The 17008-nt window shown below is 41.1% G+C and overlaps 3 protein-coding genes across 3 annotated transcripts; 1 reads left to right on the top strand and 2 right to left on the bottom strand.

Moving 5' to 3' along the window:
* Nucleotides 1-1057: 1057 nt before the first annotated feature.
* On the bottom strand, nt 1058-4527 carry b4gat1 (beta-1,4-glucuronyltransferase 1). The gene is made up of 2 exons (XM_061960546.2): nt 2023-4527; nt 1058-1953 (listed from the first exon to the last, which is right to left on the bottom strand). Exons 1-2 carry the CDS (start codon nt 3100-3102, stop codon nt 1762-1764), a joined length of 1272 nt encoding a protein of 423 aa, XP_061816530.2. The 5' UTR covers nt 3103-4527; the 3' UTR covers nt 1058-1761.
* Nucleotides 4528-4689: 162 nt separating this feature from the next.
* On the bottom strand, nt 4690-14875 carry pfdn2 (prefoldin subunit 2). The gene is made up of 5 exons (XM_061960548.2): nt 14787-14875; nt 13922-14063; nt 13387-13475; nt 5265-5388; nt 4690-5021 (listed from the first exon to the last, which is right to left on the bottom strand). Exons 1-5 carry the CDS (start codon nt 14858-14860, stop codon nt 4833-4835), a joined length of 618 nt encoding a protein of 205 aa, XP_061816532.2. The 5' UTR covers nt 14861-14875; the 3' UTR covers nt 4690-4832.
* On the top strand, nt 14029-16844 carry nit1 (nitrilase 1). The gene is made up of 6 exons (XM_061960547.2): nt 14029-14341; nt 15492-15725; nt 15965-16068; nt 16134-16270; nt 16341-16466; nt 16529-16844. Exons 1-6 carry the CDS (start codon nt 14265-14267, stop codon nt 16793-16795), a joined length of 945 nt encoding a protein of 314 aa, XP_061816531.1. The 5' UTR covers nt 14029-14264; the 3' UTR covers nt 16796-16844.
* Nucleotides 16845-17008: the final 164 nt, after the last annotated feature.

Here is a 17008-nt window from a genome sequence, read left to right as displayed (position 1 = left end):
TTGGACCTCTAGAAAGAGCAATTCCTCATCCATCATGTCAACAGTGTGAAATTACGCCTGAAAACCTTTGACAAGTTGACTTAATTTGTAAAATGTGCAGAGCAGTTCTGAAATACACTGGTTATTTATTTTATCGAATCACTTCATCATAGGGCTGCATCGATTAATTGATTAGAAATAAATCTGTGATTAGACTTTTAGGGATAGTATCGCCTTTGCATCATTAATAGCTCGTAGAAGGATTTTATTGGAGTGGAAATCACAGTTTGCCCCCAAGGCCTATCTATGGTTTAAGGACCTCATGTTTTTCTTAGATTTAGAGAAAATTAAATATAATCTGAGGGGCACATCAAAACAATTTCACTTTACCTGGGGCTGCATAATTAGTTGCATAGCTAAATTAAAGACACTATAGGATAAATGTGACATTCACCGTTGACAATGTACCTTTTCACTTACCTCAACTCTTTTTTGTTGTTGTTTTTATTTCGTGACACTTCTCTGTTTGTTTGTGATTTTTATTTTTGTTGTTACTTTTTTTGCTTTTAGTCAGTTCGTATGATTCTCTATCTGCTTGTGGTGAAGAGGAAGGCAGTACATTGCTACCCAACTGTGACTGAAATGTAGGACGGGGGTGGGAGGGGGTGTTATTATTTTACATGTATTATTTTTTGTAATTTTTGGGGGTGGCCTGGGGGGAACAAAAAAAAGTGTCTGTTTTCTCAGTACCTGTATTACGATTTCCCTATCAAATTAATAATTTTTTTTTTTAATAATTATGTGATTTATATTATTTTGCTTCAGTTAATCTTTTAATGATTGTACGTTTGTAACTAATAAAAGTTGATAGAACCCGGATTGCATGGAGTAAAGATGCGGACACACCCGCTGCAATAGAGCACATGAGAGTGGTGTGTGGTGCTGATCTGTGTTGGCGGCCAACAGCAGAAAGGTTTTTTTTGTTTAGTTTTATTCTTGCACACTTGTTAAAATTGCAACCTTAAAGTTGATGATGTGCATTTTTTAGAAAAAAAATCAAAGGCTATGGAAAGCAGAACAATCTTTATTTATACCATTTTCTTTGAAACGCACGTTGAGGCTATTAAGTGGGGTTTTCCCGATTACTTGCTTGATCGAACAAACTAGTCGATATAAAGGTTATACACAAAACTCGAGTACAATTTTGAGGTAATGTGAACAACTACATAAAAAGATCGGATTTTACCAAATATGCTGAGGCCCAATTAAAATGAGCTGCAAGCAAAAAATGGCCTTTGGGTCTGCACTTGGGACACTTTAAGCAGATTCAGACAGTTGGGGAATACAATTCAGCTTGTTAAATTTAAATAGAGCAATGCTGCTACTCCAAATGGGTCATGGACTTTTACTCCGGTTATAAATACTTTGTTAAAAAATGTTAAGTCCATCTATAAAAAAATGCTGGTTTGTTTTGGCCGTTGTCCTCCTGCAGCTTTATTAAGAAACAGTACAAAGTCAAAATAAATACAACTCAGTGCAACGTAGCATAAATAACCGTATGACTTTACAATAAATACTGTGCAGAAATGACAACAAAGGCTCAGGCACTACAGATGCTACGTGGACAGGCTGACAAACATGAAGACATCTGATTTACTGGGCCCTGTTGCAGCGCATCACATGCACTGGCAACACCCAAGTACCATCAGGGCGCCTGCTGCCATCTGGTGGCCGCCAGTGTCGTTGACTGAAATGTGGTTTCAGGAGTCCAAACGAGTGTTATCAACATCTTCTGCTAGACGATGGATATTTGCTCTTCAGAGCCTCTTTGAAGCTGCGGAATAAAAGCCGGTTGCGTTTGTTCTCCTCGTCCTTCTTGGCGTGGAATTCCCCCTGGATCTTGAAGCCGCGGTGGACCAGGAAGGCCGAGTTTAAAACGGAGAAGCGGTATCCGGCCACATGAAGCTCGCAGGCCTACCAGAGATAAACTATGAATGATTGTGCAGAGATCCAAGGTAAAAACTAAATCAAGGAGGAACTGACCTGGCTGATCCGGTTGAAGCCGTACTGCTTGAAGCTCTCGTCGTAGAGCGGCACGCCACGCGGGCCGATGTAGAAGGGCTCCCACGGATCGGTCCAGGTGAGCGTGTAGGCCACCTCCAGGGCATCGCTGCCTCGAACGTGGCCGTTGACCCACCGCGAGTAGTTGGTAGGGGCTTGGCAGCGAGTACACAGCTCCTCGTAAAACGGCCGCACCTCGCCCACCTGGTAGAGCTGCACCAGCTCGGCCTTGGTGGCCGGTATCTTTCTGGCGTGGCGGATCTCGAATGCAGGTAAGACAAACACCTGGTTGGGGACTGGCTCGCGCCTCTCCACCATGGCCAGGAAGTCTCGGTGCAGGTCGGCGCTGGGCATCATGTCCATGTCCATCACCAGGATGTAAGACGACTCTGCGCCTCCTCGGGCCACGTTCCGAAGAAGGTTGTTGGGGTAGGATATGTTTCCACTGATGACGTAGTTCTTGTATTTGTCCCTGTGGGAGTCTAGCCTGGAAAAGACGGCGGCGCAGTCGTCCAGGCCTGCAAAGTGCTGGTGATCCTGCTCGGGAAAGCTGGCCGTCTCCCCTGAGAGGCAGACCAGGTGGAAGTCCACCAGGGCCTGGACTTGAGGACACAGGACGCTGAGCGCGTACACCAGCGCCGTGCCAAACTTGACATCCTGTCCGTGAGCAAAGATAGCCACTGAGAGTGGGTTCTGCCACCTCTCCACAAGAGCTTCGAGGTGGTGAAGGTTGTTGATACTCGCGTGGGTCGCCAAAGTCAGGACGTTGTTGGCCGGGTTCTGCTCGCTTTTAATCAGGTTCTTGTACACTCGGTACTGTCCACTGTTGTCAAATATGCCCCCCGTGGAGAGAGAGTACCTCAGACGTTCCTTGCGTGAGTTCCTCTCGGGGTGTTCCACGTTCTCCGGACGGGAGCCTCCGAAGAGTTCCGAGTAGCGGTATCGCTGCTGTTTGCCGTGGAACTTGGACAAGAAGGACAAGTAGAGGAGCTGCAGCAGCGCCACCAACAGGAGAGCACTCAGCACCACTCTGAAGGCGGAACATTTCTTGGACAGATGCATTCCACAAGAACCAAAGCCAAAAGTGAGAGGACGGCTGCTGTTTGGGATGCGTGCTTGCTTCCGAGCTAGCTGACGTAGCCTACATTGCTAAACTGAAGCTAGCGGCCTAGCCTAGCTTGTTGACTGTCTACTAGCAGTCAAATGTTTATTTAGCACTCGACGACTTGTTAGAAACTTGAGAAAAAAAACATGTGTTTTGCAGAAGATTGTCAAATATCGCCATGGACCTACCGTCTTTGCTTCACTGCGAGGCGCTAGCCGCTTCAGATGTGACGTTCGCGAACGAAACGATTTTTTTGACCAGCTATTTAAGTGACAGTGGAGAGCCGAATTGCACATACGTTCGGAGGCCACTTTTATAATCAAATGCCCATGTTGCATGAGTTTGTCACCCGACTGGCGCCTGGACTATAAGACAAGTCAGAGTCCGACAATAATAAAAACATGGTCAATATTTCATATTTTTTTATTCTGTTCTACATTTTGTCTTTTAACTGCTACCGGTGTTTGTTTCCTTTATCAAACTAACCTATAATAACGAGACGATCTTTTGAACGAATCTTTGAAAGGAACGGATCCTCACGATCTAATTTCTATTGAGGGGCGTATCGATCTAGGCATGGATATTGGTATCGGATTGATACTATCGTGATGGGATGTTTATGTTGTTGCATTTATCAATTTAAGTGGACCCCGACTTAAACAAGTTGAAAAACTTATTCGGGTGTTACCATTTAGTGGTCAATTGTACGGAATATGTATTTCACTGTGCAACCTACTAATAAAAGTCTCAATCAATCAGCATTCTAAGTTTGCACCATTTACCTTTTACTCTTGACAGTTGTATAATTGAGTGTATTACCAATGCATTTTATACCAGTACATTGTTTTAGATAGTAGCATTTGGTTATACATTTATTCCTGTTGTATCATAGTATTAATCAACTAGAGACAAATTCACAAATTATTCAACGATTGACATTTCACGTACTGGCTATACAGTGACTCTTCATTTACTTGGTATCGGATTGATACCAAAATCCCCAGTATCGCCCAAACCTATTACTTACCGTAATACCTGCACTCAAGAAGCAAAGTAACTTGGCCGACTGCTGTGGTGCCAATTATCCAAATATTTTGTGTGATGGGAACAGGAACACCGCAGACCAAATTATGGTCCTATGCAGATTTTTTTTGGAGGCCCTTGTCACTCCCCATTACACCCTTTTTTTTTTTTTATGTGAAAATATTTGTACACTTTTTTAATTAAACTTGAATTTGATTGAATGCAATTTTGTACTTGAACAGCTTTGTGGCAAATAAATAGTTTAATGATGTATTTTAAGTGCAAAATAAAAAATGTCACCATGCTATATCAACCCTGACTGGGATTTAACCCAGTAACCTCTGCCATGCAAAACAACCATTTATGCAGTGCGCCACCAAAGCCACTAAGAATATGAAGGGAAATCTGTCACTAAATTCTTATCAGTAAAGGAGTTTGCGGTAAAATGTTAAATGAAGCACCCTGTCATTCATTAATGAACATAATTGTCATGTGCGTGGACAGAAACGCTGTAAACCACATTGAAGGTCTATGAAATCGCTTTACATTTGACCCAAAATCTGACCATAAAAAAGCACAGAGGCAAATTCCATTTTAAAATCTACATTTTTTTTGCCAACTTTTTTCAATATGTGAGACGCTAACAGAATCATAGTGTCAAAAATTAGGAAACCAAAACACCCGCTCCACTTTTCGGGCCGCCTCCTTCGCTGTTGGTGGACGACGTTGACTGGCCTTGTGCTTCTCCTTCACCCTCGCCCACCAAGCGAATATTGTAGCGTTCCCTGTACTCGGTCAGCTCACGCCCTTTCTCCTGCATCTTTGTGTTAATGGACTCAATTATTTTGGAGATCTGTAAGGGGACAGAAGAGAGTGTCAACTTATGTAGGACAGTGTGGACAGGATGCTTTGACCACCGATACTCGAGAAAAACATCCAGTTTAGAGCTGCCTTTTAACAGCAGCATCACTAACTGGAATGTAGTTACCTGAGATGTCCAATCCACATTTATACAACATCATATGTCATTAATAGGTCACTCAGTAGCTTTTGAAACAACATTTGCAAAATGTACTGGTAGCTTAAAATGTTTGACCTGTTCTTTGTTGGTTTCCAGTGCCGGCAAGACTTCTTTCACTGTCCTCTCCACCAACACGCCACCGACCAGACGATAGCATTTCCGAGATGGAGCCACGTCCTTGAGGGTGTCAATGACTAAACTGGATGTGGACACACGCCATGGAAGTCAATGTCAACTGTAACTGAACAGAAATGTAAAAAACCCAAAGTGCAGGATAAAGTTGGGACTAACACCCCACTAAGTGAAAAGAACACTCCTATAAAATTATCTCAGTTTTGTGTCAAAATGCACTTTTGGCCAAAGCATCTGCAGAAATATAAAAATGTATGTTACATTATACAATCACATTTATATTGTTTCCTTGTTTACATTCATTTATTATGTCCAAAATCATGGCCAGGGACTGTAAATTAGCTACACAGGTTACGAGCAAGCTCGGTTCCTACAATGTTAGTCAATTATTAGTAAGGCTGCAGCTAACGATTATTTTTCTATCGATTAATCTATAGATTATTTTTTTCGATTAATCGGTTAATCTATAGATTATTTTTTTTCGATTAATCTATAGATTATTTTTTCTTTTACCGATTATTTTTTTTATTTAAAATGAAGATAAAAAAATAAATTTAGGCCAGTTTTTTCAAAACGCATGACTTATTTACAAAAAAAAAAGTATGGCCACTCAGTCAACATTGACAACAACATGACAAAATATTCTGTAACAATGTAAACATTTAAAACTTTTAACATTTAACAAAATTAAAAGTAGCTTACCGGTATTTGCTTTTTAATGTGGAAATATAAAAGTAAACATCCAGTGCAAATCTTAATATTCTGCAATAGTATAAGCATTTCAAAAGTAAAAGTATTGCTTATTTTGCTTTAAAATGTACAAAAATAAAGATAAACATCCAATACAAAAAAGTGCAAAACGAAATATTCTGTAACAGTGTAAACATTTCAACAAAAGTAAAATTATTGCTTATTTTGCTTAATAACACAACAATGATAGTATGATTAAAGTGAAAGTTAATTGTTGGTTTGTACATAGTATATGTAACTGTTAATGTTGTAAAAGGTATTTGCACAACTAATTAACGTTAGCGTCTTTGTAAACACTGAACAGGCACGCCAAACGCGCCTCTCAGAGCGAAACGGTGTTTTAGTTTATGAATTTATAACGCAGATACAAATGACACATTCATGTTTTTGTGTAATGATGACAACGTATACTCACGCGGACGATTGACTAGTTGATGGTGATGGCAAGAACGCTGTCGGGTGTTTTCTTTTCAAATGTTCCTTCATAGCCGTTGTGCTGCTATGATAGGCCATTTCCGCTCGACACAGTGTGCATACAACAACTGTCAAGTGTTTTGCTTTTTTCGCTGTGCTTATCCCACACTTGAAGGGATGTACCAATGCTAAATGTGGCTTCTGGATTTCACTCAAAAGACCAGACCGTAGTTACTTTTTCCTTTTATTTTTCTTTAGTTTGCAACAGTTTTTCCAACGAAGAAACAGCTTCTTTTTTCTTCTTTAGTCTTTTTAGCAGTCTTTAGCAGTGTTAGTAGACTTTAGTTTCTTTAGCTGTCATAAGCTGTCTTTAGTAGCCTTTAGCTTCTTTAGTAGGTGAAAAACCTTTAAGGACAAAACACTACAAGATTAACATGCTGTCAAAAATCAATCAATTATCAATCCCATAATTTACAATTATTAATTAGGCAATCAAACTCTTAACCATTAAACAAGTGCAAGAAAATGGACACATCTTTTCCCTTTAAGTTAAAACAGATTTTAAATAAATTGTCTCAACATAAATGCACCAAGATACATATACAATACATTTAAACCCAGAAACACAATAGATAAATGCAGCAGAAAACCCAATATGCAAATACATGAATACCTAACCAATTAACCACCTATTTAGATACATATTTAAAATCCATATTCAATATAAATATATTATTAAATTAGCAGTGAAACACTCAATCTTAAACGCTGTCTACTGGTAGAAAAACGCCCCTTTTTCTATGCCCTTTACCAGCAGCCAATGATCCAACACAGTTAAATCCAACACTTTAAGTTGAGCGACTTCACCCTCCTGATGAAGCAAACTGCTCCAACATTTATCAAACTAAGCAAAGAATATCAACACTTCCTTACTAAACAACAGTTACACAAAACACCGTGTGTATTTAGCCTCCAGACTAAGCTCGTCAGCTCGCGCATCAGCTGACGAGACAGCTGTTCGCCGCTACAACATTATTAGGCCGTTTATTGAAATACTCCCACACTTTTGACGACTTTTGGCGTGCTTTTTTCCCCTCGCTCGCACCACTCGCATCGTCTGCTTTGCGCTGCGCCATGACGGTAGTGTGACGTAAATATGTGACGCATCGACGCACAAAAACAGCGTCGACGTATTTACGTAACCGATGACGTCGACTACGTCGACGCGTCGTTTCAGCCTTAATTATTAGTGTAACAGAGTTTCTGCAGTTATCAGCAAGTCTAGTTTAATGTGTTTTAATTAATTTTTAATGCCGCTTAAAACACATTTAAAGCCTATGCAGATGGTGATTACATATAGTCAAAAACTTACAATTGTCTGCATAGAAAAAATATTAGGCATTTGACAATGATAATCTTGATTAGTTGAAAAGTTTACATCAACAGTTACTCTATAGCAAATTAGAATTTATTTATATTTTCATTTAGTCTATACAGCAGAAGTGTGTTTTTTGGTCACACCAAATAAATTTGACATAGTTAACGCTCCACTTAAGAACTTTCAGTTTTAGTTTATTTTGGCGGCGCCAGTGTACCAAAGCGGTAGTGTTTTGCCAGAAGGAAGACCACATTTCCCATGAGAACTAGCGCATATAGCGTCCAACTGACATGATGTCCGCTGTAATAGTGGCACAAATTACAAATATTACGTCTCTAATGGCTATGCTGATGTTAAATAGCAGACACTATTAAGAAATTATGTTGGATTGCGCTACAAACATGACACTACTACCAATAATGTATCGGGGTGGATGTAGGTCCGAAGCAAAGAAACAGCGTCTGGAGAGTTTTTTCGAAGGAAGTAGGGTGGAACTGCGTACTGTCAAGCTGGTGGCTACTTACTGCTACCGCGCAAATTTCCGATAGCTAACATTAGCATCATTTTGAAGTGAGCATCGGAAGTCACGTACGAGTTTAGCAGGAACAGAGCCAAGGCAGCATCGACCGAAAATCCCTCCTCATCTTTGAGCTCACGCCAGCGACAGCCAATGTTGATCCTGACTGTCCTTTTATCCGGTTAACCTTTTTTTGTCTCCTCAGACAAAACTTTTCGTTTCTTTGGTTGTTTTGCAGCTTCAGCTATGATAGCAGTCATTGCACGCAGGCATTCTTTTAGTTTTCTGGTGGACTTCCGTCTTTTTAACGAATGGGGAAAGGGGGACTGACGTATGCTAGAAAGAAAGTCAGCACATTTTGTAGTTTTTTGTGTGGCAGGGTTCCTGCCATCCATCCATTTTCTACCGCTTGTCCCTTTCGGGGTCGCGGGTGGTGCTGGAGCCTACCTCAGCTGCATTTGGGCGGAAGGCGGTGTACACCCTGGACAAGTCGCCACCTCATCACAGGGCCAACAAAGTTACTAAGTGCCAGTGACAGCGATAGACCATGATAGAGGTGTTATTTGACTAGTTGTAAGTTGATGTCATCCCAAAAGTTATGAAAATATTTTATGAAGGTTCAAAAGTTACTTAGTGATGCTTTCAATCGCGTGTGTGATTGCATCACATTGATGCCCATTGAACATTGATGCTAAATCCATTTAATTACTTTTAATGACCCGAAAAATACTGTGTATGTCAAAACGTGCCTGAATTAACAACTAAGCCACTCACATTGTGTAGGAAAAAAAATACAGTAACAAAAAATATATATACAACAAGTGTAACAGTAGTATAAAAGATGAACTGATTTCAGAGAAAAATACAATCTTTATCCTTGGTTGTGATGTGCAGCCAGTATTGATTAGGAATGGGTAGGATACAGGTTACATTTTAACCAACTCTGGTGCAAAATTGGTAGTTTTGAAAACCGATCTGCTTGTGTTGTAGTATTGATGTTCAGAAATTTGGTGTTCTCTATTGGTGCACAATGAGGAAATAATGTGTAGCTGTTGTGACGATCGATGTCTGGTTTCACTACCAAATATTCTACGTAAGTTTGGACTTAAGTGTTTAATTAAGTCTTAATTATGCCTTATATGTGTTACAGTGCAGTATGTATTTTTTCTATAAATATATTGTGTTGCGCGGTAAAGATCTTCACCAAGCGGGACTTTTGTTTCCGGGTTAAGGGTTGGTTCTGTCTTTACTAATCAAGTTGACCAAATTTTGGCAGAAGAACTGTTTGATGCCCCTAATCTTCTTCTCCTGAATCAATTACACATCTCCACATTAATGAGCCTTTGAAGTGAGCATTGTCAGAAGTTTAACTTGAAAAATTATGTGAGACATACAGGATTCGGCACGCTGCCTAATGCTAAAAGACAGCAGCTTTCTGGGCAATGCTAAATAGAGATTAACTTTGTTGTTGAGGCACTTTATCTTCGACATCAATAACTCAGCTTCACATTATATTGGTGAGCCGTCGTCTTGAGCGATGTGGAATGACAACGCGGGACACGCAATGCTAACAACACACAATGCTAACAATACGGCTAATGGTCGTAGCTCCGACTCAAGTGGATTACGTTTAGGAACACCACACGCTATGGTTTTGGCACGTCAAAGCCCAGTTTTAAGTGAAAATAATTACACAGGATATGACGGAGTATTTCCACATAGTGCCCATGGTGTAGTGGTTGGGCGATGGCCATACCAATGACGCTTGGAGGATCCTTCGGGCTGGAGTGCATAATGTGATCTACAGTAGAATACACTCAAGGCTACTATACTGGGTGAAAGGTGTGTAACGGTGACTATAGGTGTTAGTTCATGTTTAGAGGGCTCTAATTATGTTAAAAACATATTTAAAAGGTTGTAAACTGTTTTTTTATGCTACAGCTATGAAAATATTTGATTTAATAATTATAATCCTTCATTCATCCATTTTCTACCGCTTGTCCCTTTTGGAGTCGTGGGGGGTGCTGGAGCCTATCTCAGCTGCATTCGGGCGGAAGGCGGGGTTCACCCTGGACAAGTCGCCACCTCATCGCAGGGCCAACACAGATAGACAGACAACATTTACACTCACATTCACACACTAGGGCCAATTTAGTGTTGCCAATCAACCTATCCCCAGATGCATGTTTTTGGAGGTGGGAGGAAGCCAGAGTACCCGGAGGAAACCAATGCAGTCACGGGGAGAACATGCAAACTCCACACAGAAAGATCTCGGGCCTGGGATTGAACTCAGGACCGTCGTATTGTGACTTTGCAAAAATTATTTTACAACGGTCAGGCCTGGAACCAATTCGCCGTGATAAATTTCACATTGTAACCAGAGGTGGGTAGAGTAGCCAGAAATTGTACTCAAGTAAGAGTACTGTTACTTTAGAGATTTATTACTCAAGTAAAAGTAAGGAGTAGTCACCCAAATATTTACTTGAGTAAAAGTAAAAATATGTTGTGAAAAAACTACTCAAGTACTGAGTAACTGACGAGTAACCTGTTCGTTTAATGATGACGGCAACAAATAATGCACAAAAACATAAAAATAGCAATGAGCAAATTCAGAGCCAGGAATATCTCTTAAGCAACTAAAACAATAATATATATTAAATAATAATACATTAACATAAAACAAATTAAGGCAAATTGAGCCACAATAACTTAACAGCACCATAGGCTCAGTAGGCAGAGATTACAAAGGAAAATAACAAGTTAGCCTTTACGCAAACCATAAACTGATAGGTGTGGGCTGCACCTGGGAACACACTGATTGGTGTTTCTATGCATGCGTGTGTGTGTGTGCGACTGTGCGTGTCTATGAGGCTGCAGTGCGTTAATAAATGTCCCCACACAATGTACATTTGACAGTGATTCATTGCAGGGAAGCTAACATCAGCCTACGGTGACAGCCAAAATATCTACTAACGTTACTTACCGCGATGTGCTTCCTCAAATTTGATGTTGAGTTCATGTAAGCTTAAGCTTGTTAATCATGTGACCGCCTGGCTCTGTTTGATTGGTGAAACAGAGTCAAATGTCACCAGTGACCGTATTTGATTGGTGAAACGCAGACATGCGATAGATCCTACTTTGAAGGTCTGTCTGACAAACCAAAACAAACAAAGCGTGCATTAACAGATCGATAAAAATCAGTAGCGAGTAGCGAGCTGAATGTACCGTATTTTCCGCACTATAAGGCGCACCTAAAAACCACAAATTTTCTCAAAAGCTGACAGTGCGCCTTATAACCCGGTGCGCTTTATATATGGATAAATATTAAGATTCATTTTCATAAAGTTTAGGTCTCGCAACTACGGTAAACAGCCGCCATCTTTTTTCCCCGTAGAAGAAGCGCGCGGTGCATGCTGGGATATGTGACGTTTCATTTCCATTTGTGTGTTTATGTAAAGACCCCAAAATGGCTCCTATTAAGTGTGTTGTCTGTCTAATTATAAATAATGCAGACGAGGCGTGTTAACTGAGTTCTCAACGTTTACTCACAGCGTGCTCATAACCACATTCTAACTCCCAGCATACAACAACGCTTCTCAGGGCTACCGCGCATGCTCGTCACTATCGTTGCATGCTGGGTAGTGTAGTTGTTATATTTGCTAGCTCATAACAGCACATTGAGAGACACGCTTACGGGCTTAATTCAATACTCGCCGTCATTCCGGGTGGATTGACAAAAGACCTCCAGCTGCTAGATATTGGTGTCAACAGGGCATTCGAAGCTAGACTGCTAACTGCGTGGGAACAGTGGATGACGAAGAAGCGCGCGGTGCATGCTGGGATATGTGACGTTTCATTTCCATTTGTGTGTTTATGTAAAGACCCCAAAATGGCTCCTATTAAGTGTGTTGTCTGTCTAATTATAAATAATGCAGACGAGGCGTGTTAACTGAGTTCTCAACGTTTACTCACAGCGTGCTCATAACCACATTCTAACTCCCAGCATACAACAACGCTTCTCAGGGCTACCGCGCATGCTCGTAACTATCGTTGCATGCTGGGTAGTGTAGTTGTTATATTTGCTAGCTCATAACAGCACATTGAGAGACACGCTTACGCGCTTAATTCAATACTCGCCGTCATTCCGGGTGGATTGACAAAAGACCTCCAGCCGCTAGATATTGGTGTCAACAGGGCATTCGAAGCTAGACTGCTAACTGCGTGGGAACAATGGATGACAGAAGGCGAACACACCTTCACTAAGACGAGGAGGCAGCGCCAGACGACGCCAACATCTGCCAGTGGATCGTAAATTTGCCCAACTTTTCACTTCGGACACCGAAGACGAAGGATTTACGAATGAAGAATAACTTCAGAAAGTGAGCGCTATGTTTATTTTGTGTGTTGTGACATTAACGTTCGAGCAACATTATGTTGCTATTGCTCTGCACTATTTTGAATTTTACTATGTTTGTGATTGCACATTTGCGTACATTTTGGGAGTGAACAGAGTTGTTAGAACGCTGGTTTTTAATATATTATTAAAGTTTGACTGACCTATCTGACTGTTTTTTTGACATTCTCTTTAGCGCAGCATAGGCGCGGCTTATAGTCCGGGGCGGCTTATTGGTGGACAAAGTTATGAAATATGCCATTCATTGAAGGTGCGGCTAATAATCCGGTGCGCCTTATAGTGCGGAAAATACGGTAGATAAATGGAGCGGAGTAAAAGTAGCGTTTCTTCTCTATAAATATACTCAAGTAAAAGTAAAAGTATGTTGCATTAAAAATACTCTTAGAAGTACAATTTATCCCAAAACTTACTCAAGTAGATGTAACGGAGTAAATGTAGCGCATTACTACCCACCTCTGATTGTAACACGAAAGATTGAAAACCATAGACCGACTGAAAATTCAATTTTGGTGTAATGTTACAGTTATTATCCCTGTTAAATAAACAATAAAATAAGATAGAACCCATTTAAGATGGAAGTGTAAGAGCTCACCTGTGTTCGTTAATGTCCATCTCTAATTCTGCTGATTTGGAAGCCATGCTGCGCTGTTCCTGACGCATCCTCTGAAATGTTGCCACCACCTGTCAATAACGACAGCAGTCAATGATTCATATGCACATGTGGATGTTGCTCAGGCAATTTGCACTAAAGCAGTAGAAGACGACAGAAGGAGCTTCACGCAAAACTGCTGCATTATGATGCAGTAGATGTGTTGGCCTGTATTAATGTGTACAACTTGTGTTGTGTCACTCAAATATACGTCCATGCTAAATGAACACACCGACGGTTGTACGCCTCAAAAATACCAAAAGGCGCCAAGTAAGACAAAAGAGAGCATATTTTAACACATTTAGAAGCTTAATCTAATGCAGTTTCATGGTAACAGCACTTAGGAGGCAGACGATGGCAATATATGCTAATGTTAGCGCTGGCTAGTCGAGGGTCTTAACACGTCCTGTGGATCGACATTAAACGGCCGGACCAGAATCAGAACCAGTACACAGACATAAAGTGTACGTGGTGGTACCTGTTCGGCGGAGGGACCGGACTGTTTACCCCCAGCACTGGTGCCTGACTTAGAACCCGTGTTGCTACTGTTGGCTGCCATTTTGGAAGGGTGTTGCTCAGAAGGACCCAGCTCGGTTGTGAAGGGCTGTCCCCGAGGTTGCCTGTGTGAAAATAACCTGCAATAAATGTGGTTCGTGTAGCTTGTACTAGCTAGGCAATGTAAACAGACAAGAAAGTGTGTCTTTCTTTGAACAATTCTGGTAATATTTGACGCGGGACAAGTCACACAGCTACTTGCTGTTTGCTGTTAATCTTTAACATGGCGTGAAAAAGTCTTAGTGGACTCTGGGTTATTTCAACCAATGTTTTTCTCAATTTTGGGATCATCTGTAAAGATTATTGCCTCACTGCCTGCTTGGACTCTGAAACTGCACAACAGGTAGGCTGGTCAATTTCCCAACTACTATTATTATATTATATTCAAGTAACATTTTTATAAAACCCTTCAAGGGTTTGTTGAAGTCAAGTGTTTATGTGCCAAATGGAAGTGCTGCTCCTAAAACAAAATAGTAAACGTTAATTTAATGTCAGTTTAGTTGTACCTCGAATTGCGAGCTTAATTGCTTCTTAATTGGTTCTTAACTCAAAACACTTGTATCTTAAATCATATTATCTCAATTAAATGAATTGAAATCAATGATCAATTGATGCTTGGACCCAACCCCCAACCCAAAACAGCACAATTTTAACAAGTAACATGCCTTTTGAAAAGAAAAACGAACTTTTAGATAATATATATTGTACGAAAAACTATACAATAGAATGTAGCACTAACAACTGCAGTAGTTTTATGAAGTATTGTAATAATTATGTACAGCATTTACCTTGGAGAGTGGAATTCTACTGTATCTTCTTCTAGCTGCTTCTCTGTCAAACATGTAATCAGCAGCTCTTCCATATTTTCATGGATAAATTATTTTAAAGTCATTGCAACTAATGTTGCTTCAGTATGTTACAGGCTAGCAGTTATGCGCTCAAATTGCTTCACCAAGTTGGCGAAATGCTCGGCCATGTTTTTGATGATTTCTTTCTTTAATTCAATGAATATCATCCACTTCCTCTTCACACTAACTTTCTTCCTCAGCTGTTTGTAAATGTTGCAGTTTATGAATAAAGGTTTATTTAAAAAAAAGAAAGAAAAAAAAGTAGCCTCTGCGCATGCGCATAGCATGGATCCAATGAATCGATGACTAAATTAGCCGCCAACTATTTTCATAATCGATTTTAATCGATTTAATCGATTAGTTGTTGCAGCCCTAATTGAAACTTGTATTAGTAGATTGCACAGTACAGTACATATTCCATACAGTTGACCACTAAATGGTAACACCCGAATACGTTTTTCAACTTGTTTAAGTCGGGGTCCACGTTAATCAATTCATGGCAGTGGTGCTTGGAACTCAACTTTTTGCTTGCAACTTAAAACATAACAATTAGCCGACAGACAGCTCTTATCTCAAAACATTCTTAAGTTGAGGTACCACTATATTATCGCTTTTAACGTGAATGATGGCGCTGTCCTCATGCAGGATGTCCAACTGTGGCCGGTCACTTGCTGCAGTGTGTCAGCTGAACTCCACTCCAGACAAGAAGGCCAACCTATGTGCTGCCAAAGAGCTGCTGGAAGAGGCGGCGCGGCGAGGCGCCAGCGTTGCGTTCCTACCCGAGGCCTTCGACTACATTGGCTCTAGTTTGGAGGAGACCCTGGCGCTGTCGGAGAGCCTTGAAGGGCACACAATGACGCAGTACTCTCAGATGGCCAGGTACATGTGTAACCCACCTGGCACAGCTCAAACTCGGGTCCATTGATTGAAAGGAAAGAGCACAAGACAATGAGCTAAAAGCCCGAGCTGCCAGCTCATTGTCTAGCGCAAAGTGTCAGGAAATAAGGTTTACTACCGCACAGCCACACTAGCTGGCATCTGTTACACATGTTTAAATGTCTGTAATAATGAAGAATAAGTCGACTCTTGTCATGTTCTGATTCGTACACTCGCTCCAGGAAATTGAACATCTGGTTGTCTCTGGGGGGCTTCCATGAGCGAGGACCAGCCTGGGATGTTGATCAGCGAACATACAACAGCCATGTCGTTATTAACAACAAAGGTAGCTGACATGTCTACTGTAAGTCTACGACTCCCTCACACGTCTCCACTTGACATTTCACACAGGTCAGATTGTGTCCATCTACAGAAAGTCTCACCTGTTCGATGTGGAGCTTCCTGAAAAAGGCGTCTCGATGAAAGAAAGTGCTTTCACTATCCCGGGACCTACGCTGGTGTCTCCGGTCCAAACTCCTGTTGGAAAGGTGTCTTTTCGTCATCAGCACTAGCGCTAGTGTGGACTTTCATTTTAGTGAATGTTGCCTTTTCTGTCAGGTTGGTTTGGGAGTCTGCTATGATTTAAGATTCCCTGAGCTCTCACTGGCGTTGCAAAAGAATGGCGCTGAGATACTGACGTTCCCATCAGCCTTCAATGAGGTTACAGGACCTGCTCACTGGGAGGTATTAGGAATGATAGCATGCTTAATCAAATGCAACCCCCTTTAAAACCCTTTTGTTGCCAGGTACTGCTACGCGCGAGAGCCATCGAGAACCAGTGCTACGTCCTGGCGGCGGCGCAGGTTGGCCGGCACCATGACAGCCGCTCGTCCTACGGCCACGCCCTGGCTGTGGACCCCTGGGGCGTGGTGATGGGTGACTGTGGAGGGGAGAAAGCAGGGATGCTGCTGGTAGAAGTGGACCTGGACAAGATGAGCAGCATCCGCACAAATATGCCACTCCTAAAGCACCGCAGAGACGAGAACTTTTACACCAGATTGTCTGATGACTGATGAAATTATAAATCATCATGACTTTGGGTAATAAAGAGTAGGAACATAAGTTATGTTATTTATTTGTGCTGACATACAGTAACATAGTACAGCATAGCAATACATAACATGACATAAAATAATGTAACTTAACATAGCGTAACAATGTTACATAGCATAACAGCATAAAATAGAGTACAATAACAAAATAATGTAAAATTGCATAACATAGAA

Source organism: Nerophis lumbriciformis, linkage group LG05 (genome assembly GCF_033978685.3).
Source record: "Nerophis lumbriciformis linkage group LG05, RoL_Nlum_v2.1, whole genome shotgun sequence".
In the NCBI taxonomy this organism is placed as follows: Eukaryota; Metazoa; Chordata; class Actinopteri; order Syngnathiformes; family Syngnathidae; genus Nerophis; species Nerophis lumbriciformis.
The sequence above is the reverse complement of the archived record's forward strand: the minus strand, read 5'-3'. Positions and strand labels throughout refer to the sequence as shown.

What these genes read in the sequence shown, in the direction of transcription:
- b4gat1 (XM_061960546.2), bottom strand. Translation starts at nt 3,102, where the DNA reads ATGCATCTGTCCAAGAAATGTTCCGCCTTCAGAGTGGTGCTGAGTGCT. An exon ending in GCTTCAACCGGATCAGCCAG is followed by an intron (nt 1,954 to 2,022) that starts GTCAGTTCCTCC and finishes TATCTCTGGTAG; the next exon opens with GCCTGCGAGCTTCATGTGGC.
- nit1 (XM_061960547.2), top strand. Translation starts at nt 14,265, where the DNA reads ATGTTTTTCTCAATTTTGGGATCATCTGTAAAGATTATTGCCTCACTG. An exon ending in TGTCGTTATTAACAACAAAG is followed by an intron (nt 16,069 to 16,133) that starts GTAGCTGACATG and finishes CATTTCACACAG; the next exon opens with GTCAGATTGTGTCCATCTAC. An exon ending in CAGGACCTGCTCACTGGGAG is followed by an intron (nt 16,467 to 16,528) that starts GTATTAGGAATG and finishes TTTTGTTGCCAG; the next exon opens with GTACTGCTACGCGCGAGAGC.
- pfdn2 (XM_061960548.2), bottom strand. Translation starts at nt 14,860, where the DNA reads ATGGAAGAGCTGCTGATTACATGTTTGACAGAGAAGCAGCTAGAAGAA. An exon ending in GTAGAATTCCACTCTCCAAG is followed by an intron (nt 14,064 to 14,786) that starts GTAAATGCTGTA and finishes ATTTTCACACAG; the next exon opens with GCAACCTCGGGGACAGCCCT. An exon ending in ATGGACATTAACGAACACAG is followed by an intron (nt 5,389 to 13,386) that starts GTGAGCTCTTAC and finishes GTCCACATCCAG; the next exon opens with TTTAGTCATTGACACCCTCA.